The 26,156-nt window shown below is 33.2% G+C and overlaps 1 protein-coding gene across 17 annotated transcripts in view; it reads right to left on the bottom strand.

Annotated features, from left to right (window-relative positions):
• Positions 1-26,156, bottom strand: part of LOC142341591 (uncharacterized) — a 499,295-nt gene that overhangs the window by 154,893 nt on the left and 318,246 nt on the right. The window contains exons 1-2 of one of the 17 annotated variants that reach the window (XM_075392657.1): positions 22,594-24,891; positions 10,837-11,267 (exon numbers count right to left, since the gene is read on the bottom strand). The exons of 13 other annotated variants lie outside the window; for them this stretch is intronic. In XM_075392657.1, coding sequence (XP_075248772.1) covers positions 10,837-10,855 — 19 coding nt within the window. In that variant the 5' untranslated portion in view covers positions 10,856-11,267; positions 22,594-24,891. Of the gene's footprint in view, positions 1-1,544; positions 1,858-10,836; positions 11,706-22,593; positions 24,892-26,156 lie in introns of those variants that run through there. 3 more of the 17 variants (XM_075392659.1, XM_075392658.1, XM_075392654.1) reach the window with 3 other exon arrangements.

Raw genomic sequence — 26,156 nt, 5'->3', positions numbered from 1 at the left:
TTGATATATTGTAGCCAGGGTGTCATTAAAAGTGTAAAATGGCTCTGGCTTGCCTTCCTCTTCTGCATTGCCTTTCGCAATGCTGCAGAAATTGTTAATTTAATGTAATTGTAGGGCGGAAAGTTTACAGGTCATTTTTGCAAAAACAACAAGTGTCCACTCAAAACAGAAGCTTTGAAAAGCAGCTAGATAATCAACATAACAAAAACAGCAAAAATTGCCATAAATAATAAAACTTCGCTTTTTATGAAAAATTAAGATAATAAAAGTTTTATAAAAAATCTTTAAGATAATATTTTTAAAACTTACCAGAGGCTCTTAAATTTTGACTCAATTAGTTAAAATAAATTTTAACTTCATATTTAAAATTAAGTATGCAATACTAACTTTAATTTTGGAAGCCAACTGTGGTCTTATATATAGCTACCGAAACTTTTGAATTCTCAAAATCAATCAATTTCTATGTACGAGGAAAAGCAAAATACATCAGTTGAATAAATGAACTGAACTATATCTCAACAAGAAAAATTTGACATAAAACAGAACGCAGATTCGTGTGCATATTTAAAAGAAGGAAAAGATACATCAAAACAAGTTTATAAGACATCAAGGGTATTCTAGAAATGAATAGATCTTAACAAACTTGAGAATTAGAACAGGGCGCAGGTCGCTAGTCACTTGGATATCAAAGCAGCATCGACATCGCTTAAATAAAGGCTGATGATTTCCAAGGCAGATGATGGACTTAGATTTGAACATAAATTTTGTCTTCCTATTTTCTCTGAAAAACTCTCGTCAATGACGTCTCATTTTGAGTTTCAAAAGCGTTTATAATGAGATAAAATTATGAAGTGCTGATTTACCCATATCCTTAGCCCTTATAGTACTTTTGTCAAGACAGAGTATTTTGAAAAGAAAATGTGACATTTTTAATGACAACATTTCAGACATATCAAAGCATTTCATTTATTTAACTAGATCAGTTTAAACTTAATTTAAAATAAACTCGTAACTTGCAGCTTATATTAAAATCTTTTCCTAATTTTCAGACTGAAGAGCAAAGGGCAATCGTTCTCAATATTTCAAACTATCATAACTTACAGGTTTTACAAACCTTAGAAGAAGACGAATTCGAAAAAATATCAAAAATTTGGTTAATAAGCGTTTTCGGAAAATTTCCTCTATTTGAGAAATAAACTAGCCATTAAATATAAATAATGTTCGCTAAAAGTTCGACTAGGAAGGGACGAATGAAAAATAAAATTTTGTTTTTTTAAACTACTTTACAAGTTGACAACGGAATAGCTTTAGCTGAAAAAAAGCAGCATCGCACCAGATTTCTTAAGAAAATTTTGAAATGAATTTCACGTAATTTTCTACGTATTCTTTTTGACAGTAAATTGCTTTTGCAAAAACTAGTTTGTGTAGTTAAATAATCAACTGCATCTCACATGTTAATCGAGGAAACACTCAGGGGGGGGGGGGGGTATAAAAGAATTCAAAGAGGTAGCAATTAAGAGAATGAAAATATCAGCATATCTCACCTTTGTAAACATAGGGCTTAGATAATTTGGCAGCGAAAGATTTTGTTTTTCTCATGCTGAAGATCAAGGTAAATTAAACAGACCCAATCTCACAATTTCAACATTGAAAGTTGCTTAAAAGCCGTTCAATAAGCGAGCGAGGAAAAGTTTCACAAACGGGCGCAAATTTAGAGCGAATTGAAGGCAAAACGACATTAGCGATGTGCAAATGTGAAACGTATAGAAAATCGAAGGAATGTTTGAGAATTTTCTCGATTTTGAATTGAAGTTCGAATTAACTTCAAATAATTCATTTAATGAATAATTAAGCTAGGCTTCAGCTAAATACTGCCTTTAAATATCGATCTTGCATCAGCAGTATTTGAGGAGCAGAAAGAACAGTTCAAAATTTGGTCAACAAAGACTCAATTTAATCGAAGAAAAATGGAAAACAATATTGGATTTTCCATCAAAAATTTATCAAAAGCAATGCTGTGATTCCAATACCATCATGCTAATGCAAAAATTGAATATGTGCATAAAACAGCAAAGGTAAACAAGCAGCTTTTATCAATTTATTTTCATTTCTCTAGATGATTATTTTTTTCTCAAAAAAATATATAATGAAGGTTTGAAGCACAGAAAAAAGTAAGCTTGGTTCTTTTTATAAAGAAGTGTAATTTTGTAAAGTTTTCACGGCGAAAAATTGTAAAGATTTCGGAATTATGTAAAGGAGTGATGAATTAGGTTTGATAATGGAAGAGTAATCAATTCATTGGAAAACGAAGGATTAGAATTTTTGTGAAGTATTGACGTTTTCTCCTAACACAGTGACACTGTTACATTTGAAATGGCGAAGATAGCTTGTCGAAACAATAAGTTCACGCTTTTTGATTTCAGATTACTTTTTGCTGCAAACTCCAACTAAATGCCCCCACTACATTTTACAAGGAAAACAACCCTAAAATAGCTCCTCCCGTTGGTTGCGTTTGAAAGTAATGATACAATGATAAATTGGACTATGAAATTGAACCGAAATGGATAGTTAAACTGTGCGAAAACAAAGTCAAAAATGTTGGTCACACAAATAAAAACTGTCAATAGCCGCGGGCAAATTTGAAAAGTAACGGGATTAACGGTTTATAAGGTTTAAAAGTTATAAATTATAAACTCAACTGATTGAATGGACGAAACAGGAAAAGGTTTTATTTGATTAAGATAACACAAAATGCTTTTTAAAATTCGATTTTTTAGTGTTGATTTTTTCATTAATTTATCCGCATGCACTGTTTGCTCAACACTTGCCGAAATTTTTGTGTTTGTTTTTCTCCGTTCCTTTCAAACTACACCAATGGGGTGTTGAAATGAGCAGTGGAAACCTCAAAGGAATTAAAAAGACACAACTCTCAATTATAACCTTCATATATTACATCACCGCTTTGACGCAAATTGTCCAACCACGCAATAAATTAGCTTTTCTCAAAACCAATGTACCGTTTCTGATTTTGCAGCTATACAACATTTTTGAAGATACTAATGAAGTAACACGCCACGTGCCCGTAATACCATAAAAAAGGGCACATTGAATCTTTGAAGATGAAACGATGCCATTGAAACGTTTTTCTTAGTTCATGGCTTCACAGCAATTTTTCAACTCTTTAAAAAATTCGGACGAAAATGTTTTTAAAAATACCCGTACTAATTTGCATTTTAAGCTTATAGCAAGGAGTTCAAACATTGTTATAGAAAATTTCTACAAAAGAATGTCAATTTATAGCCACAAAATTTAATTCAGAACTTGATTATAACTCTTCCAACATTTTAACCCTAAGGATCTAATTTTAATTAACATGAAAAGTTATCAAAAATTTGAAAAAAAGTGAACTTAAAAATTGTTAAAAGTTTAAAATTAGTAGGAAAAATTTAAAAGGAAAAAAACATCGCTCGGAGGACCGATCGCAGTGAAACTTCAGATAAAAATAAATGGATAAATGGTAGTGAAATTAGTTAGGAGTTCTGATTGTCATAAGTAATTCTTTACAGTTAACAGCTCAAAAATTAACGATTTCAACTATTTGACCAAAAATTTTGAAAAAAAACTTTTTTTTCCTCAAAATTTGCCGTCTTTCTGTTTTCTGCTGATTAACCAATGATTAACCAATTTTTTCAAGAACCAATGTTTCTCTGTACCAAACAAATTATCGGCAAGACTTAAGGCAAATTACAGCTCTCAAAACAAAAACATCAACAATGAATATGTAAAACTCAAAGAAAAAAGTTCATTGTTTTCAAATGCGCAGAGACCTAATGGAATGAACATCAAATCAACCAAACTCATTATTGAAAAGTAAAGATGAAAATCTTTTCCTATGTTTTTTATACGTATCCATTACGTTGTCAGAGCAGATCGTTTGAACTAAACTGCTCTAGTTTAAGGCAATTGACAACAATGTCAGAGATAGAGTTTATTGATTGCCAGTTTGAAAAATTTAATAGAAATAATCTTAATTTTTTTTGAAATTTGAAGGAAAATTATCTTTTACTTCTCTTTGACATTATTATTTTCCAGACTTTAGCCACAAAAAATAAATAGTTTATCGATTGTAAAAGTCCTCATATGAAAACGGAAGAGCATTTTTGAATGATGAAAAAAATAATTTCTCTCAGTTCACACTAAAATTATTAAAACTTTCTTTTTTTAAAAAAAATACTCAGGAGTGAAAAAACCGAAACGTAAAATCTGCTGATAACCAATGTTTCTCAATCATAAAAAAGAGTCTCCAAGAACAGCTTTTAAGATTCTCTTACATATTAGATTCATTTAGAGAGAGAGAGAGAGAGAGAGAGAGAGAGAGAGAGAGTGCGAAAACTGTAAGAAATCTTAAGAAACTAGAAAAATTAGGTCATATTCGCTACAAATTTCGGTTTTAATTAGGAGCCAATTCAAAATTGAATTGAATAATTCTTACTGGTAACACATCTGCGATATTTTAAATCTAAACCGAATTGACCCAATAAGCTCTGGAAACATCGAAAAAGACAACATTTTTCGAAATTTCAAAAAAAGTTCTTTTCATATTCTAGTGTTATTTTTATAATTACCGATACATTTACCTCAGGAGGTACACGCCTAGTTTTTCAGATAAAAACAAGACTTAAATTAACGATGTAAACCATGGGTAAAGATCAGTTGCCAGAGAGGAAATTTTTTAATATTTTTAAAAAATTTTTTTTCTTTGTTTCGGGGTGTTTGTTTGTGTGTTGGTGGCTGTATGTATGTGAGCGAGTATGTATATAATGCGGGTGCAAGAGAAAGAATCAAAGTTTAAATTGGAGAGAGTCAGCTCCTTTAAACGTTAGACACAAATAAAGCAAGAGTGCAAAAACGTAATCATTAAAGAATAGAAAAATTTCCATTTTTTTTTACAAATTGCGGCCTTTAGTTTGCCCAAAACCAAAATTGTTTGTCAAATCATGCCGATAAGACATCTGGAATACTTCTCAAAATTCTATATTCATTATGCTCATCGAAAATGGCAAACTTTGCACTTCAAATTGTAATGCCAAAATTACGATTACCGATACCATTGCCTCAACCCTACCACACCAAGTTATTTAGAAAAATCGAAGAACACCTAATTGAACGCTGGCGAACCATGAGTAAACATCAGTTGCGAGAACAGAAAAAAATCCAAACACCGTTTTTGGTGTTGGGGTTCGCATTGTGTTTGTTATGTGCGTGGCGTTTGTGTGAGTTTGTAAGGTTTTTCTGTGTCTGTGTCTTTCAAATTGCACAACACTTATTGCACAACACTTTCAAATTGCACAACACTTTCAAATTGCATTACACTTATCTTTCTAGAATAAGCTAAGGAGTTTTCGTTTTTTCCGCCGAAAAAAGTGTTTTTCTCCAATGCATATAAGTTGCTTTCGGATAGCCCTAACAGTTTCTCTGACTGAAACTAATGGTTGTTTTTGCAACCTTGCGAGATATGTTGGATCATTGTGCTATGCCGAAACTACCTCCTCGACGCTGAAAGCCTACTCGACATAACCTGCACTTCAAATTATCCACAAAAATGTGTTGTACGATAACTTAAACAGGATTTCTTTTCAATTCGAAACTTGAATTTTTGTCAAGCCACTGTGTCAGGAAAAAAAAAGCCTTGAGGTTTCAAGGCTGAAAGTTTCATTTTTTTCCTAAGAAATGTTATCCCAATTGTATTTTAAAACTATAAGTCACATTTTTTGCTTCACGGGTTACTTTCCCAGAGAAACATATCGATGGGCAATGGTATTATCACAGACCACTATCGATTGATATACTGTTCTCCACTGCAATTTTCAGACGGGCAGTGATAATTCATAGAAATTCATCATTTTATTTTGAATGCATCTGAATAAAAGAAATTAAAATCTTTTGTCCAATGCCTGCTCCTATGTAGTCGCATTTCATGCTCTGCCGCTCGTTTATTTTTTGCCCTCCTGAACCTTGTCTCTATCGCGCATCTATCGCAATCTGTTGCTGATGAGACGGACATTGTACCTCAGTCATATTAATCACTTCATATTACCCCACAGTCGTATATTCTATTCATTTACTATTAGAGTGCAAATCTTTTGCCAATAGAAAATCATATTTGAATATAAACAGGACCATCGTTGAAATGGGAATTCTATGGAACTACCCTGATTTATCAAAACGCTTTTGGTTTAATGAATTTAATATGACCCATGATTGGGATTATAATTTTTATGAAATTTATTCAACCCCATCCCAGGTTGACAGACATTATCACGAATAATGAAATCAATAAACAATGTGTATTTGAATCCCGGACTGAACTGCAAGTCAAGATCAGTACTGGGCACATCAAATTGCAAGTCTACAAGCATATATCAGTACTGTGCACGTCCAAAAACAAGTCTGCAAGTCTGACAAGTCTTTGCCAAGACTTCGATTACACTTGCAAGTTGATTCCCAAGTCAAAACCAACTTTTCAAAAAATTTCAGAGTGGAAATTTCGAATTCAAAAAATTTCGCAACGTGCCACGATTTTGGCATTACTTTTTGGGCACTTTCCGGGGGTGCAAAAAAATGATGCCGGGGGCATACCAGTGTTTATTAGGTGTTTATTAGCAACCCGGGAGGGTCTATTGAGGATATTTCAGGTGTTCTGGGCCGTTTTCAGCCATTTTTCAGCCGTTTCAGCCCCAAAAATAGCCGAAATCACCAAATTTATGTTCTTTTCAGATAAGCCAAATGTCGAACATGAACCGAGGCAAAATTGTCGAAAGGGGTGCTACTGTGAGGGTTCCCATGCTAAACCGAGGCCCTCTCGTTCGACCACTCGTTGATGCACTGCACAATCCTTCAAATTTGAGAGACCCAGAGGAAGACCAGCGATCCAGCCAGAACGGCCAAAGTACTGGCCAAAAGAACTTTGTTGTGACCCAGTGCCAGCTCTTTGAGGAGCCAATGGTGACCTCTGTTAGTTATAGTGTGCTTTTTTAATGGGTTTTGGTGATAAATCGAGTTATTATAGAACGAGCACCAGCTAACTGGGATCGACTGGGGTCAACTTGCCCCCTTCTCACAGGCCGGTCTTTTGCAAACCACTGATCAAAAAAAAGTTATATATATGGTTTTAAATTTCTGACGTTTTTTCGGCTATTTTTGACGTTTTTGGGACCTATTTTGGACGTTTTTTCGGCCATTTCTGACGTTTTTTTCGGCTATTTTTGACGTTTTTGGGACCTATTTTGGACGTTTTTTCGGCCAATTTTGACGTTTGTTTCGGCTATTTTTGGCATGTTTTAGACGTGCCAAGTCTTGGCCAAGACTTGCATAGACTTGCAAGTCTAGGCAAGGACTTGCATTTAGACGTGCACGTCTTGGCCAAGACTTGCATTTAGACGTGCACGTCTAGGCGAAGACTTGCATTTAGACTTGCACGTCTAGGCCAAGACGACTTGCATTTAGACTTGCACGTCTAGGCCAAGACTTGCATTTATACTGACAAGTGTAAAAAGTGACATGATCATAGCTCTGAATCAGTACTGATATAAGACTTGCAATTTGACGTGCCCAGTACTGATATTTCCAGGGAAACTTTACAAAAATGTAAAAAAAATCGTTGGCATACTTATTTCCCCGTTCGATCCAGAACTCTTTGAATGTTTTTCAAGAACATCAAAAAAGACTAGGGGTTAACATCAAGTTCTATTCTCCTTTGAGAAAAATTGAGTATAGTTGATTAATCGAAGACTAATGTGCACTGCACACAAGCACTGATCAACTTTTAAAACAATACTTGAAAAGGGTTTCAGGAGCTCCAAAAATAATAATCTCCCTTATAATAAGCACATCAAGTTTTGCTAATTTTCCAAAATAATATATGTGGAAAACGAAAACAAAAATCAAGATGTCTACAGACGGAAACACAAAGCGCATTTAGAACAATTCTCTCCCACTGAGAAAAAAATATTCCCTTTTCCCGACCACCCCTTTGTGTCTCGAATAATTTTTCAATCCAAAAAAGAGTTTTCAATCCAAAAATTGCAAGAAATGAAAAGAAAACAGAAAATTGAAGTTAAAAGATTGATTAAAAAGTTACCAAAATTCAAAAAAATACTAAAAACTGACTTTCCTGATAATGTGAACAAGATGAGGTGAACAAGATTTCGCTACCAAGATGAGGTAAACAAAGCTTGCTTCGTTGAACAAACATTTGAAGCACAATGCAGCTCTTTCTGATTGAAAAAATTATCTGAAGTAAAAAATTTGGCAGTTTGTCCCAGTTAAAAATTTTCTGTTGGTGAATTGCTAAAACAAAATTTGGATTCACAGAAATTTCTCAAAATGTAGTCAAAGAACTCGGCTTTGTGTAAAATGAAACTAGAACAAATTTAAACCTATTTTGAACTTTCCCCAAAAATTTGCTGACTTCAGCTCTTTTTGTCATCAATCATTGTCTGATTGATAAAAAGTTAAATGCATTTTAATTGATAAAAAAGAGATAGAGTTTTAGATCTATACGAAAATCTCAACGTTTATCCTGACTGATTAAATAGAAACAAAAATACATCGATATGGTTGAATATATGACGCCCCATCCACTTTTTTTCAATATTCAATTTCTTTGCTGACTGCTAATTGCTGGTAGAGTCTAGTTGTTTTTTTTAAAATTAACAATTTCAAACGGAAAGTAATGAAAACTTCACGGTACCCAAGTCAACAGGTACATCACGATATACATCTTAAACCTACATTAACTTCTTTTTTAAGATGATACAATGTGATCTAATCTTTCAGATAACCACATTAAAAAGTTGGAATATGAAAATTGTAAAAAAAATCATCCGCAAAAGAAAATTGGTATTAAAAAGCTATCAAAGAACAGCGTCCATGATTGGATCACACTTTATGGTGTTTTTACAATTATTAGAATGGGGTGAGAACAAGGAAAACGGAAGTGATTATTCAGAGAAAAATTCTGTAACCAGCTTTTACTTACAAGTTATCGTTGTCATTCATCAACAGATCAGTGTTGTCCAATAGAACACTAAAATATATCAGTTCTATAAAAAAAGGTAGTTTGCGTGTTTAGTAAACTGCAAATGTTCATTTATGTTCACGCAGTAACCTCTTATTTTCTTGTCAGTCGGAGATATTAAAAAAAAAACAAAATTGCGTTCCTACATGATAAATTAAAAAAAACTGGATGAGTTTAGCTAAATAGCTCAATGGTTCCTGGATAGTTCCAACTTTTAAAAAATACGTCGACTTAAGCTGTCGTCAGTTTAAGCTGTTGACAGTTAGAGAATGTGCACTTCTAAATTATTCAAAGTTCTTCTCATCTCACGAGAAGAATTTTATAAAATAGGAACTCTAAAATTTTTCCTCGTACAAGAGTATTGCATAACACGATCTTTTTCATGCAATACGAAATAAGCTACCAGGTTTGCTGATAAATGTTGAAAAATAGCGAGGCGTGTTTTCTACCAGCAAAACTATCTCATCTTACAAAACACAAACGTAAGGAACTGTTTTCTTTTAGTAGACTATGACGCACAACTTCTTTTGTCGCATCTCTATAGTCGCACCTCTATAATGAACGAATTGTAATGATTCAATGAAAAAAACATCAATTGTAATGAGTACTCCCAGCTCTTATTAGGCTATTGATACCCATATCAGAGGATAGGAACCACAATTTTGGTGCAGGAGGGGGACACATCAGAACCTGACAAATGGTAACTTAGCCAATGTATCAACGCTCTTATCAGTTACCATTTGACACCTATTAAAGCAGATAATTTTTTTTTAATTTCGTAAATTTTGTGCAATTTTGTGCAAATAGTCCAGACAATTAGTTAGATCGTTTGAATAGTTAATTACTATCGAAAGCTTTCATATTTCGATCATCATCATATACGAAATTATTGGGAGCCAAATTATTTGACAAATTATCAGTTCCTTTTGATTAAAAATCGTGACCGCATAATGGCCTGAATTTTACACAGCCTGGCCTTGAACAGGTTATCTTTTCTCGTTGCATTTGATAAACTGATTTCTGGTTTTTTTTTTGTTAATTTCAGAGAATTTCCTGCACTGAAAAATTTTTGGAGTAGATTTATCAGTGCTTATCAGTGATTTATCAAAGCTGCAATTTTCAGTGTTTTGGTTGGAACTTATTACATGGCGTGATAGCCGAGAATTGAGGTGTGTGATTCACACACCAATGAATGAGAGTTCAATCCCCTACGTCCGTGAAGCTGTCTGTGTGAGGAAGAGCTCTTACTTAACCATAGCTCCAGGTTGACCATAGTCTGACCAATGTTGGCTGCAATGATGGTACTGCGTGCAAGTTTCAGACGCAAAAAAAGTGGCCATAGTCACCAAAAAAGAGCAATGCTGCTCATAAAAAGAAAAGTCTGAAATGTGGGGAACAATAAGAAAAAGGGCAGTTGAAAACAGGCCGCTGTGGCCTAATGTTGTTCCACTGCGATGACGCAAAAACAAATTCTTCATTCTTATTTAAGTTTTAGTTTTCAGCTTAGTCAACATAAAAGAGCAATGCTGCTCATAAAAAGGGGAGTAATAAGAAAAAGGGCAGCTGAGAACAGGCCGATTACGCAGGAACCAAAATTATTATGTTGGAGGGCGATTTTGGAAGTCAATTGAATCGAAAGACAATGTGACATAAAGTTAACATCAAATTAATTAATAATTTAAAGCACTTGCTACTTACGGTTGGTATTGCAGTATCTAGTACTGAAGGAAGAGAGGAGTAATTTGAAGAGTACTTACTCATATCAGAGATTGTCATCTTGAAGTGATATGATTAAGCCCTTTAATAAGAGAGTATTGATAATATATTTTTACACAGAAACGATAACCAGCTGCAGGTACAACCCATTTATGTGGTAAGAGGCCTGCAGTACCATGTGTTCTAGATAGCAGACTTAATGAATAGAGGTAAAATTGCCAATTTGAATTGCGATAAAGCTGGTCGGAAGATTGTGTCCTGCTGTGATTTAGGGTTCAGAGGATATCTTGTAAGGTAAGTCAGTCACAATTTGGGTACAGGGTGCTTTGCAGGCTTTGAAGCGACCAGTGACATGTTTACAAGTTTGTACCTTGTTTTCTAAGCGGGTTGGCGGTGGGGGGAAGCAGAAAACGGGAATCTTTAAAGGGAAAAATTGCTCAGAAGTATTTGCAAGATTCATTGGAGCAGGAAGCTTTAAGATTAATGGATATTCGACCACGCGCTGATTTCAAATTTACACTAATACACAAAGTCCAATTCATAATTCAGCGGGGAGGAATACAATAAAAATACAATACACAAAATGCATAAATAATATTAGCGATACTAATAATAAAATTCCACAACAACCGCCACCGTTACGGTACCACTGTTCGCCATAAAAAGCGCAGAGAAAAAGTTACTCTATGTTTATTGAGATCTCAGCACGTCAAATAAAGCAAGCCAATTGAGCAAACCTGATTTAGGGACAAAACAACCAAACTCTCCAATAACAACAAACAACACAACTCGCCTCTTCTCAATTTTCCTCACTAAAAGGTACTCATATACCGTAATTCAAACAAACCCTTATCAACTCTGCTTAGTACCCAAAAAACATTTAGCTAATAAAAAGGTTTTATTGCAATGAAAATTACATAAAAACAGCAATAAATTTTGAAATATACAGAGAATTACATTAGTCATTTTATAATTCAGCAAAATTTCTTTAAATTAATAAAATCACTGAAAATAAATACTAGAAGTTCAACTTGGTTCTATTTTATTCAAAGAATTTGTTTTGTTTAAAATTAAAAATAGTTATTAGTTGCCATAAAATTTTGATAACTTTCTGATAACATCTTGTAAGTCAGTATTGGCATTTTGAGACTTTCGGAAGGCAATAACACAGTATTGAAAGGTTTCAAAACACTTTAATAAAAACAAAACGACGACGTTTCTCGCGTGTGGGAAAATAAATTTTGAGGGAAATTTATGACAAAATTATGAAAAAATGGAAGACGGAATAAAAAGGTAATTTTTTTATAACTGAAGTTGTTGCGAAGAATGTGAAACAGTTACAAAGTCGATCGTTTCTTACGAGTGAAGAGAGAAAGAGTAAGAGAAAAAGAGGGTAGAAAAGCAACACAGTTGTTGCAATCCAGTAGTGGTCAATCAAAACATTATCGGTGCCATAAATTAAAGCCTTCCTTAATCTTGTTTTGCAGCAAATTTCTAATCCCACAATTTATTCCTGCATTGTATGTATCCCTCCTTTCTATATATGTATGTATGTATGCATATATCGTCAGGTATTTTGAAGTAACCCCCTCCCGTCTTCACGGTAGTTACCGACCTGTTAACAGCCAGCCGTCAAATTATTGTCCAGAGCTATTTTTGTATTTACTGTCAATTCCCAGTTATTTTGCCATGTTATGCAAGGTTGTAACACATTCATATACACACATTTAAACTTTACAACTAGTTCTTTGGCCAAAAAATGCAACCCAATAAGCAAGCAGATTCTGGCCATCAAGGGTATATTGTTGTTACAGCACAAACTAGAAGTTCATAAAAACTGGTTCATAGTCAAATATGCGTAAATAAACCCCCTAACTCGCTCGTTTAACCAATTCACTCCCGCCCCAAGGGGTGATACCTCTCATTTTTTTTGCTCATCCCGCTTCTTTCCTTCTTTCTCTATTTAGTGATCCCTATTTAAAGAAATATTTTTATCCCCTAATTGCGACTTCAAACCTCCCTCCCTCTTTATTTCTTTCCCTCTCAATCGCTCATTCTATCAGCAGTGTCATCATCAATAGCCTGCTAAAACCACAGAGAGTAAAATGTCCCCTATGACAAAGTGTTCTAATCTGTTGACCTAAATGGCCGAAAAACTCAAATCATTTGCATTTTTCACCCCCGGAAAAAAAACAGAAAAAAACATGCAGTAAAATCATAATTGAACAAAGACCTTCCTGGTTAGTACGAGTTGGTCATCAGTCAAACAAATTGAAAACCCAATTCACATCTATGTCAATGTTTTAATATGCCTCGTAGATTCTAAGGCACTGGAGTTAAAAAAATTAATATATGCGATATGTGTGTGAATTTCGGCTTTGGACACATTTTACATTTTTCGGTCACGTGATCAAGTAGTCAAAATGAAACAACTCCAGCGATGGGTGCAGGTACCAAATTTAGCCCCCACTTGCTATACCTTTTTAACTCAAAACTTAACTACCTGGTGGTGATTAAAATTATCCCTCCTCTTTCTCTTTCCCTAAAACCCTGATCCTCTACTTTAATTGCTCCCACCTAAATTTCTGCTCCTATCGTCACTTTTCACACGTCATAGCAAAAAGATCTGCACAATGGAAATATGTACCATTCAGCCGATGACTCAGTTATTCGAAAAAACGGTCATTTCGACAAATTCATTTATAAGAATCGAATGGCGCTCTATTCAACGTGTGTAAATACAAGGCAAAAATGATGTCAGACGTGAACGTCAAACGTAAGTATGCAGAGATGCAAAAAACTTCGACTCAGTGAGAATTGAGTAATACGACAAAACTGCTAATCAAAATGCGAAAGAAATTTGATGTACGGTGGCAAAAAACGAATCAAAAACGAAATCAATTTTGATAATCAATCGCTATATCAATAACTATCGTACCATTACTGAAAAAATTCACTCCAAAGTAACAACAAGTTAACGTTAATTAGTGCACCAAAAAGATTTAGAACTAACATTTATAGCTTGAAATAATAATAATTCTGACTCAGTTGGACCCTATGCCATTTAACAATAAAAAACATTGAACACGGTCATAAAACATTGCTTTCTTTTTGTTCACAACATTTTAATTCGCCCTCTATGAGGTATAAGCTGAAGCAATTGACATTAAATATTAAATAATTAATATATTGCAAAACATTAATGTCACAAAAAGAAAATCAAAATCAGATCGAACGAAGAAAAGAGCGCAAAATAATTTAAGGGGAGAACCAACTTAGTCCAAAAATTATACCCAATTTGATAATTTCAGATTGACAAGAAAGACAACTAAACACAACAAGCTCGACTTAAAGCGAGGGATGCTAACACAAGGGGGGGGGGGCAGTGACTATTTCTGTAATGACAGCAAAAGTATTTAGGGCGATGAAAAGAGGAGAACAAAAGAGAGGAAAAAGGGGGACAGATTAAGTCTGTGTCCTGGTCGGGAGGAGAAAGAAAGAAGAAAGATAGAGAGAGAACTAACACTATGCTTAAACTGTTGCGAAATAAAGGGACACATGGCCAAGTTTACTTTTATTTTGTCTACTTTCTCTCATGAAGCCAAATGGGCTGACTATGAAGGTCGAGTGAGGGCTGGGTGTGAGGAGGAGGGGCCGGGGGTATGAAAGGGTTCTGGTGAATGCTCAATCTCCACTTCTTGAAGTGTCCCAAAATATGTTCAAAATTTATTGTTCAAAAAGGAGTTCGAAAGAACATTAAAATGCTCCGAATAACTCTAAACCGGACAAGTTTTGCAAGAAAATTTGATGGAAATACTTTTCTTTTATACAGAAGACCAGCAAAGTCAAAGTAGTCTTTAATGCCCCCCAAAAATTTCAAAAGAACACTGAAAGATTCTAAAAAAATGTTTTAACGAAGTATACATAAACATAGAAATATTTAACATAAAAGTTGTCCTCGTGCAAAATCGGGCTCGCATTAGCCATTGTATCACAATTAGCCCGTATAAATTCCTTGAAATGAATTTTAGGCGCAAATTGAAATACTAACAATAAGGTAGTAAACAATCTGCAGGAAAAAAAGAGTTAATAAAATACACAATTTGAATTAAAACGTAAGCAAAGATGAAAAGGGCAATCGAACAAGCAACAATTTGCAAGGAATGCTAACGACAAGAGTGCATTGGGTAGATGGAAAGCTAAAAGAGATCCCGGGAGCGATTCCTGGTGATCTCACCGTCAAATGTGTCACAAATATCGACTGACAATAGCCTCAATTCTCACTCACTCTAACATACACTTAAACCTGTATACACTATCCAACAGCAGCATTCGAATATTTCGAGTAACCGCATAGGGTACTTTTCACAGGTCAATAAGGCATGTCAAAATAATTGAGTAGCTGAAAATAAAATAAGAGAAAAAGAGGAGAGAAAATCAGTGCTCGATTGAATTATTGAAAAAGTACGAAACACCAACAAAGATCAAAACATAAGCATGTAAGGTAGGTCGACCTCTACTATTGATAGTATAAAATGATCAAAAACGGGGAAACAAACAAAGCTATGACCCATCAAGCGGGCTTAAAATATCTCCCGAACACAACGTAACACAACAATCGCCAGAATAAAACAAACGTGGCGCCGGTTGAGCATTCACCATAATTAATGTCGATAAGCAATAGATAGGACACGATTAGTTTTCTATATATAAACCGACAAAAATGAGAAAAAGACTATTAAACCTCTAAAAGAAAATGATAAACTGCTGCTCCATTCACCAAAAGAGCATAAAATAGAAAAGAAAATTGGCAAAACAAAACTCTCAAAGCCCTAACAATTAAAAACTCAAGCGTGCGCAAGTAAGGCGTTCTGAATTTGATTAAATTTCAATATTCTGTTATTAAAAACAGAATTGTCTAGCGTTATTGTCTCTACACGACAAAAACTCATAATTCAAAGAAAAAGCGACACAAAATATGGAGAAAGAAAATTGGAAGGCAAAAATTTTAATCTTGAAATTCTTCGTTATAAAATCCAATTAATCACTATGTATGTGTAAGCTCTTAATCAAAATTTCTGAAATTAACTGTAAAACATACAGAAAACCAATAGAATATTATAAAATGTTAGAAACTTAATAATAAAATAAACAGCAAAAAGATGCAAATTCTTCTAGTACAACATTGGAGAACTAAATTTCAATCGACGGCTGGTCAGTCGTCAATTGAAATAATGCCCACCCTCCCAATTAAAACAAAAACAAGGAGGCTCGGTAAAGTGCGTTTGCATATGTTGTTCCGACTCCTCTTAACCACTAAACTTGCTCATTTCTCTAGCGAATAAAGCAAAAAAGCAAAAACTTTGAATTATTTAAAACAAAATGTAGATTAAATAACATTTTGGTATTTGAAAAACAAAAATTATACAGACCGTTGAAACCTCCAATTTTTCTGTTGATGGAAATAAGCATAGATCAGTAGAAAAAAACTTGAAGATGGTTAACAAACTATTTTTTAAAAAGTATCTTATATTTGCCTTCTCCGACAGAACCTATAGAACCTAAAATGATGATTCTTTTCACCAAAAACTTCTAATAAAACATTTTTGTTTGAATGAAATTAGAGTTGAATACATATGGTTTAAAAACCAAACCATGACAAAAATCATTTTTTTCTATGCAACATTAAGTTCACAATCAATTTTATTTCAACCAGTTTGGTATCTCATTTGAATTAAGTCTTAAATAATGTTTCCTATTTTTCTAAACTATTTATTTTTCAAGAATTTGACGTTTTATTTTTTAAAAGAATAAATTTCATGACTAATGTTTTAGAGAAACTTCCCTTTTCTTCTCTTATATAAATTCCATTAATTAAATAAAAACTACGCATTGTTCACGGGTCATTCAATGATTGTATTCCGTCCATTTAGTTTTCCGTTGTGCTGAAAATCATGAAAGATCTGCGGAAGATATTGACGCCGATAAAAATAAAAATTTCAAAATTCTTAGTGCTTTGAGCCAAAAATTGAATAGCTGAATGTTGAATCAATTTTCATTGAAAACAGATTACAATTAAGAAATAAAAATCTTCAAGAGGTACGTTAGATCCTTTTTACAGCTCGCTTAGGTGACAAATCTTTTGAAAAACCCATCATTTAAATTTTACTTTCGAGAAAATTACGAACAAGTTTGTATGTACCTCAAAACAAAAAAAAATTAAAAAGACCTCCTGTCGAACAGATAGTTTTTTTAGCATTTCAATATCTGAGAGAAAGAGAAAATTCGATTTGCAGCCTTAGTCAGCCTCAACCGCAGTGCATTTCAAAGTGCTGCACAATTAAATATGATCTGCCATTATAAAAAATTTCTGAGGTTGCGTGTGTGTTATTTGCAGGTAGATACGTTTCTAAAATCAATGAAAAAGCAAAGTGATCTCTCTGCAGCTTCTTCAACAGTTTCCTTCAGAAGTTCAAGAAAGTATAGGTCAAAAACGGTGAGTATACAGTGTTTTTGTAAGAATGTTGAAGGCTATCTGTCCGCTTTGGAATGCGCTGAAAATTTTCCGTTGGCACAACTCAAATTTTGTTAGTCTTTTTTGGTGTAGCTATAAACTAGAAATCCGTATGAAATCACGGGCTTTGCAATAACAATACAAATATGTATCATTCTTGGTTTTCGATAATAGTCGCGAATTCTTCAAAAATAAACACCGCAAACAGTGTTTAGTTAGTTCAGAGTTTGTTGACTATAGAAGTCAAAACGGAGTTTTCTATCTAAAGCTATGAATAAAAATTTAACAGATTCTTGTAGTTCACACTCAGGCAAAATTGATTTCAAACCAAGCCCTAAGTTTTTACCAAAATACATCAACTGAATTTTCTTAGAATTAACGCAAAGTTTTTTTCCGTTGAACCATGATATTGCCTCCGTATTACTACTTTTGATATTTGATACAACGTTTTTTGCTTTAAAAAGTATGATGGTATCGTTGACAAACAATATTATCTCCGATTTCTCCATATTTTTGGCAGATCATTTACATATATTAAGAAGAGGAGTGACCCAAACACAGAGCCCCGTGGGATGCCATTTTTAACATTTTTGATCTAAAAGTTTTGGATTGGAAGCAAACGTATTGTTGCCGGTTGTTCAGGTAAGACTGAATAAACTTATTGAATTGGTCCCTGTAACCAAAATTTTCTAATTTTCCAACTAATAGCGAGTTATCAATGATATGGAAAGGTTTCGTTATATCAAGAAAAATTGATGCACATGGGAATTTTTATATAGAGACAACCTTATATTTTCAGTTTATTTCAACCATGGCATGAACACGGGATCGATCTTTTTGACCGAAAACCGAATTGTCTAGAAGAAGAGTTTGTTTTTGGAGATTCTCCGGAGATTCTGCAATTCTTCCGAGCAAAAACGAAAGTTTTCGATTAAACATTTTAGACTTCATTAAAATTCACACATAAATACATTTTGTTTTAAATAGATCAGAAAGTATTAAAGTATTATCGACTTTTAGCGTTTCGGTCAACTTTCATATATTTTTACGGAAAAACAGGATTTTTAATACACCTTATTTTCGTGTAAATAATCTACTCTGCAACGGTTTTCAAATGATACTACGCATGTCTTCCTACTATCAATATTTTGCCGGGTCAAAAATGTCAAATTAAAGCAATCAAGCTAGCGTAGAGTTCCTTCCCTCAATGCATGAAGTCGCACTAATAAGGAAGCTCATGGACTTGCACACAACCATTTCCAACCTTCTAGTGAATGGGGTTTCGAAGAATATTCAAAATGCTGCTCAAATCAGTTTGAACATTTTATAAATTAAATCAGCTGGAGGTTCTGATGCTGAGACGACCAAGTAAAAAAAAAACTTTTGTTGCCGTTTCATCGCCAAGAATAAAGCAGCTGATATTTTGTATATTAATTTTTCTGTTAATGTGTCAATACTCTCGTCCAACGAGGCAAATGATTGTTTTAGGATCAAAACATACATTGGTTGTTCAGCATTTGGCTTGACTATCTTGAGTTTTTTTAAAAAAATAAATAAAATGAAACCACTACGAATGTAAATAACAACCCAAAAAAAAACATTTTCCTAAAGCAATTTTCTAAAGAAAGTCTCAGCGTTTGCTATTGGCCTCAACTACTGCTTCAAGAAATGTAAAGAACAGATTACAGAATATTTTAGCCGACACAATTATTTACTTTGAAATTGGCCAGATTGACCTCAAAAAATAATCAATAAATAAAATGATTAATTTTTAACAACAGAACGAATGAAAAATTAATTCTAATTCCTGTATTATCGGAAACAATAAAAACGAAGCTAATTCAAAGACTTTAAAACGGATGGGCTCAAATCGACTAAAACTCACCTCGATATAAACATCTCTCATTAGTTGGTCCGAGCTGAAATTGGGGAAAATGCTGTTTCAATGAAGCGACTATTCAAATTGTCACTATTATTTTCTTAAATCTGTTTAAAATTAATCTCAAATTTTTGTACTAGTTTTTTTCAGTTTCAACTTCATATATTGGTAAAGATTTATTCATATTCCTAGAGGACAAAAAAATCCAGAATATTTTTAGCGTCAAAAAAGATTTAAAACATGCCGAAAATTTTAAACAAATTTCACGAAAAACTGACAATCAGAATCTGCCAAACGAAAATTTGAAAAAGAGTTGACAGTAAAACGTAAAAATGACGCCAACGAGAAAACTTTTCAGCAAAGTACTAGATAATACTACTTCACATATAAAAACAAATATTCTAATCGCTGAAATTGTACTCTATTGTGAGGCCACTGAAAGTATGCAACTTTGATTATCCCAAATTGTCGTAAAATAGATCGATATCTAGATTCAAAATAAAACGAGCAATGTGGACTAGATGTTTGTCGTAATAAAGGTTGAACAGGTTATAAATTTTAGGTAATAAATGGATTCATATTCAATTATTTAATAAAGATTGTTGACGAAATCTGATCTGAAAAACAACAGAGCGATTCGAATGCAGCCCTGAAGTAGCGAGTGATTCCAAAAAAAGGTTTCCAAATAATCGAATCAAAACTCGAGATTTGAAAGTAAACGAATCAAAAAGCGTACAAAACATGAACAGAAGTGATAAAAGCATTACACCAGCCAAAAAAATTACACAAGGCAATTAACTGAAAAGCATAAAAAAGTTTTGATAAAAGTTTAATTTAATCAAATTTTGGTAAGCCTTCCAGTTAGGTTAATTTTTTGAGAAGTTCCCCCAAAAGCAATTTGTTTTCAAAAAACGGCAGTTTTTCCAATTTAAGTAGAGGAAAACTACGCTAAGTTTTCAACTACTTTGTAAGAAAATAACCGGAAAAAGTACCAAACATGGACAATAATAAAACAAGAACTTGCATTGAAGGTGATTCATACAGGACGTTTCAACCAATCAAATAATCACTATTATCATTTGGGGGCATGAGGGGAAAAGCATGGTGGGAGAGGTGATAATTTGATGAGGAGGACTAAACGTTTCAGTGTGCAAAACAGAAAAGATTATGCAGTCTAAATTTACAAATTTCCGCTGAAAAATACTTTTCTGTACGTTTCCTTAAGCAACAATAATACAAAACATAGCTGGGAGATAACCAGAAAATAGACGCAATAGCATTGTAGATCCGCAGTCTCAAAAAATAAAAGCAAAAAAATTCTTTTTATTAAAAGCTGAGATGATATATTTTTATTAATACTCTGTAAAACTTATTGCTCAATTAGAGTGACTCACATTTACTTGACCTTATCTATTTGAATAAAAGTGAAGAAAAGTCAAATTCAGAGTGAGGAGGTCAAGTCAAATTTGAGTGAGGAGAGTCACGTGTGACGAAAAACTTAATCACGCAAACGAACAAAAATTCGCTCCAATAAGAATGATAAATGACGTCATGCACGCAATTTAGTTGAAATTGCTTGAACGAATGAACAAAAAGTAATTGCGATCTCATACGGCCGTAAAAATCTTGACGACGAAAAAAAACCAAGAGAAGACCAATAATAGGCTCAGCTATCGCTTTGCGGCTATTAAAAACATATGGATTCGCAATTTTGAAATCTATGTGACGTAAATTTTTTTAAGAGAAGGAAAATATAAAATTTCTTCAATAAAAATCTTCTAAACTCTCTTACCGAATGCTCCTTTTGAAACATCATAGAGCTGCTCCAAACCATCTCTATATTTTTGAGATTGTTTTATAAAGCATTTGTATTTATAAAGCACCCCCAACAAAGAAAGAACAAAATAAAATTAGTCACCCATTCTCCAAACAAAAACTTTGTATTAAGGAAACTGAAAATAAGTTCAGGCTAGTTTCCGGAAGCCAACAAATTTTAAAACAAATCAGAACAGAAGTAAAAAGACAGTAATTTTTGCTTTCTATTGATATATCCTTAAACGGTTGTTATGAATTCTAAATAAAAACCTCAAAATTGCCGTCTGATAACGACTGCCAAAATTTGATTAAAACAAATAAAACTGAAAATGCCTAAAAATAACGAAAATGCTCACTGCTCAAAAAGCGAGTTCTTTTAAGGGTTTGTCCTCTTTTTACTGTTTGCCAGTTAGAAGCTAAAATTATGCAACGAACAAATATTCGGAATTTTTTTACTTCTTCGATGAGAAACTAGAGTGAAATTAAAACTGAAAGTGGCAAAAATTAAGTCAAATTTTCCAAACCTACAGTCATTTTTTTTAACTATTGCCGGCATTTGACCCATAACGAGCTAGATATTATAATCATGAAAAAGAATATAAGAAAATTAAGTATAAAAAGAGTATTCTTTTATCAGCCGTTTGTCACATACGGGAAGATTAATGCAAAGCAAACAGGCAGAATAATAATTTGACTTTCAATAACTTATACTACAAAATTTTTTTTAATTTTCAAAATTTCATACTTTTATCTCAAAACTAGCGATGATTTAATACAACTAAAAAATGATTTGGTAAATCTAAAAACCAAGGCAGCCTAAATCGAAAGGCCTAAATTCTGGGATCTAGTTTAAAAACTCATTCTTTCAATCTTTTCTTGAAGTTTTTGAGTTCAAAAAATCCAAAAATTTAACTTTTAATAAGGATTTAAACTAATTTCTAAGGATTTCTGAACAAATTTTCTCCTCTTTTCCTCTCACAGAATAAACAAAAACAAAGATTGGACACAATTCTTGCAAAGGCTTTTTGAGAAGATATAAAAAAGTTACGCTCATTAAAATTAAAAACAGTGATCAGACTTGAAATGCTGCAAATAAATTATACAAACTTTTTAGCAGAAACTCACAGAAAAAAGATCAGATACATAAAAAAACAGAAAGTTAACGTTTTGGGCAATAGAACTTGTCTTGTTAATTATTGCAGATAACAAGCTTTATCATCAAGAAATAATAGACACGCATTATGTCACTGCGTAAAAAAATCCAGTAGATTAATAAAAACGATGGATAAAGCACATTCTACCACTATAATGATAATTATCCATTTCAATGAGATTATCTAGTAATAATAATTTTGATGAATTCCTGTTTGCATGAAGCAAATTGTAACAATAAAAGAATAGAATCAACCAACTATGAAAAAACTTAAGTGAAAAGTTCAAGATAGAAAATTACAATTACTAACTAAACTGTATGTGAATTTAGTTAATGAAAGTATAAAAAAAATATATCTTCTATTGAAATGACTCCACCCCTTAGAGAGAATTGCTTTGGAATATCCGTCAAATATTTGGAGCAACAAAAAGTCATACAGCGCGAGGTCTTGGACAAACAAAAGGAAGGAAAAGATGCATTTAAATGACTTTGGAACGAACATTGGAAAAGTAAACAATTGGAACATGAAACCATCTTAATAAATAACAACACAAAAACACTGTAAACAACAACATAGCCAGTCCACAATTGAACAATCTGGGACATTTTGAACTGAATGATGTAAAATGGACTGGCAAACAAATAAATAAACAAGTAAACAATAACAGAGTAAAGGAAGGTATGTGCAACTTGCAAATGAAGAACCAAGACTCCTTGATTGGATAGTTAGACAGGTGATTTTAGGAAGGCTAGCTCAGAAAGAGAAAGAGAAGGAAAGAGTCGTAACTAACGGACGCCCATTAAAAATTAAGGTAGGCTTAAAAACAGGCCAAAATCGATATATGTTGTTACTTGTATATAACATTTTCGATTCAAATCAGTCGATTTTTGCCACATGTAAGAGCAGAGATATGATAGCGATAAAATATGAAGCTAAAGATGGAACATAAACATTGTGAGACTATTTTTCTTCCTTTTTTTTAGTGTTACAATAAATCTTGTTCAATTGCGCATTTTATGATGAGTAGCATTTTGGTGACCCGTTGAATACTTGAGTATGTTTGTGTGGCTGTGATGAAGTACAGTGACAATACAACAACAGACAATCTTGGTAGGATTGTGAATAAATTATAAACTAAATGTGGTAAGACATACAATGGATAAACACAGCAAAACAAATGGCCAAAACATCTCCTCACTGTAAACAAACAACAAATATGTTTTCGTTTCTTTCTCCAAAAACCATAACGCACATTTCTCTATGTCCAATGGTCAGTAAGAAAGAAGTATGAAAATACGACTATGGTCCAGAATTGAGTACGGATGGAGCGAACTAAGGAAAAACGAAGGAAAATGGCAAAAAGACAATGAAAAGATTGATTAAAAGATTTATATTTGCTGACCAGAAACAGCACAGGAAGATTGTAGGGAGAAATGAGGAAAGAGTGAGTGGAAAAATGACTGAAATAATGACTGAAAAATCAAGTTAGGTCTTAAGTAGTGCGAAAGAGGTGAGAGCTCAAAAGAGGAGAAATAAAAAGAGTTGATTTTGTATTGTTTCTATTTTGGCGGATTCTCAAATGGAGTGAAATATAAAGTGTAGTTTACACTCAATAGCTGCAAAGCAAACAATTGTTTGTGATTTATTAAACACTCTGTATGAAGAAACCCTCGCTTTTATTTATCAGATATTTTTCTCCGCAGGTGAATTTAACGATCGATATTTTTTCGTCAAGGCTGTAATAAAAGTAAGATTAGTCCAATAATTTTGGTCAAGTAAGAGCAACTGAAAAATATCAAGTCAACCATTTAAAATACCCGTTGACCTATATTAAAAGACAGCCTTGTCTTTCTTCATACATGTTCACATAAAAATCACGTCTAGTTCGCGACAGTTTGAAAAAAAACGGGAGTAAAAAGTAAAAATTTGTCCACGGTGAACGATAAAATATCTCAACAAATTTGGTGAAAAAATTTGTGTTTCAGGCGAAATAATGTCAATTTCAATGATCAAATAATTTGACCCGCAGTTGTCAGCGCCGTGCCTCCGCTAACAAGCTGAAAGGGTGCATTTCTATTCATCTTTAGTTAAAAACAGCACATTAACAATTTCGACTGTTCAATTGACCTATTGAAAAAGAGAGTTTAAATTTGCCTCGTATACAAAAGACAAATTTTAAGGAAATCTTGAACAATGGAAGGCCTTAGAACTGTTTTCATGGGAGGCGCAGAAAAGCGTCGAGCCTATAATTGGGAAATATAGATAAGTGACGCGTATAGTCGTCGTATACCTAATGTGCAGTTTTCTTCATTTTCAAAATAATAACGACCTGATAAAATGAAAAATTGTAATAAAGGTAAATTTCGCGTGACGAACACAAGATAAAATGCAAAAAAGAGCCCTTAAATTTCTCCGAAGTGACCAATATGCAGAATAGTAAGTGCTCGAAAAAAACGTGCAAAAATAATCGGGGGTTTCAGACACGCGTAATTAAAATGCAATTTGAACATTTTGTTTCCTTTTTCTGTTTGCTACACATCATTACAGTCCTTAAAATGCGCATCGAAAAACCAACACTCAGCTACCGCAATTAATAAATAGATTTACAGGTACACAAATGGACAACTGCCGTAAAAATCTGAATTTCACTTTCATTTTTTTCTGCTTTCAATGAAAAAAATGAAAATCAATGTCAAATTTTGACACATAACCAACAAACTTATGTCAACACAATTAACCTTAAAAGAAAGATTTATTCCTCGCTCGAAAACGGTATTTAATTACAGAAAAGTATTAAATATAAGGTAAACTTAATATAACACGAAATTTATGGAGCCAAAAATTACCCGTGGAGCTAAAGCGAAAACAAGTAATAGTTTTCACAAACTCTTGGACAGTTAAAGTAAACAGTATCAAAATTTTCCGCCCAAAATAACTTTCTCAAAACTTCTAACTGAAGGTTTCAAAATGGGAAATAGTTGCATAGGGCGGACCGTGAAAGGACAACATTCATCAACTTCAAGAAATTATTATGGCTCCGGAAATGGATCGTCGACTGTGCACAATTGAGCACGGACAAGGGCGTTTAAAATAAAACAATTCGAAAAGTATTTCTGAAATATACGAAATAATTGCGAATGACCGGAGGCACAACCAATCATCCGGAACTGATATTTTAAATACTGGTATTATTAATCCAAAAATAATGATATCTACTAACAGCAATAGCTAAAATAACACAAGATTTTCGACAAAGAAAAAGAACCATATTAAAGCATTTTTATGCATTGCTTAACGACAGGAAGATAATATCAAATGCAAAAGTTATTATGCCTTTAAGATTATTAAATAATAACAACCCGAGGAAACGCATTCAAAAACCGAATATGAAAGGCTTCTCGGCAAGCAGCTGTTTAAATTTAATCAAATAATTTTCGGTACTTTTGACTATTTGTATCTTTTCAAACAATTGGCCATTTGGAACTGCATAAAGATCTGTTCGTTAGTCATCACTTATCAACAAATAGATTCGAAATTCTGATTTTAATTCGTTCCTTCTGATGTTAAACAATCAAGGAAAATTAAATTAATTTTGTATACATTTGGTATGTATGTGGGTGTTGTCACAGACGATATGACTTTTGAGTTTAGTGCATCATAATTAACAAAAGTCGACGGAAACAGTTGATTTCCGAGAAAACAGGAAAATCATAGCAAAAAAATCAAGCGAACCCTATAAATCTCAATTTCATTATCTATAACATCAATCTCTATATACCTCAGCATAACTTTTCGGCACCCAACTCAATGACATTAAAACTACCTCCAAAAGCAAGTAGTAATTCAAACAAATTATTTGCCAATTTCTCCCAAGAGGAAGAGATCCCAATTTTTATATCAACTTGTCAATACACTTTCTTTGTAATGCGAAAGATTTAGAGCCATCGATAATTCTTTAACCTGGAGAAAAATACAGTCAGTTCACGCGCCTACTTAACT

This window comes from Convolutriloba macropyga, chromosome 6, assembly GCF_964194025.1.
Source record: "Convolutriloba macropyga chromosome 6, txConMacr16.3, whole genome shotgun sequence".
Lineage (NCBI taxonomy): Eukaryota > Metazoa > Xenacoelomorpha > Acoela > Convolutidae > Convolutriloba > Convolutriloba macropyga.
This window is presented reverse-complemented; position numbering and strand designations above follow the sequence as displayed.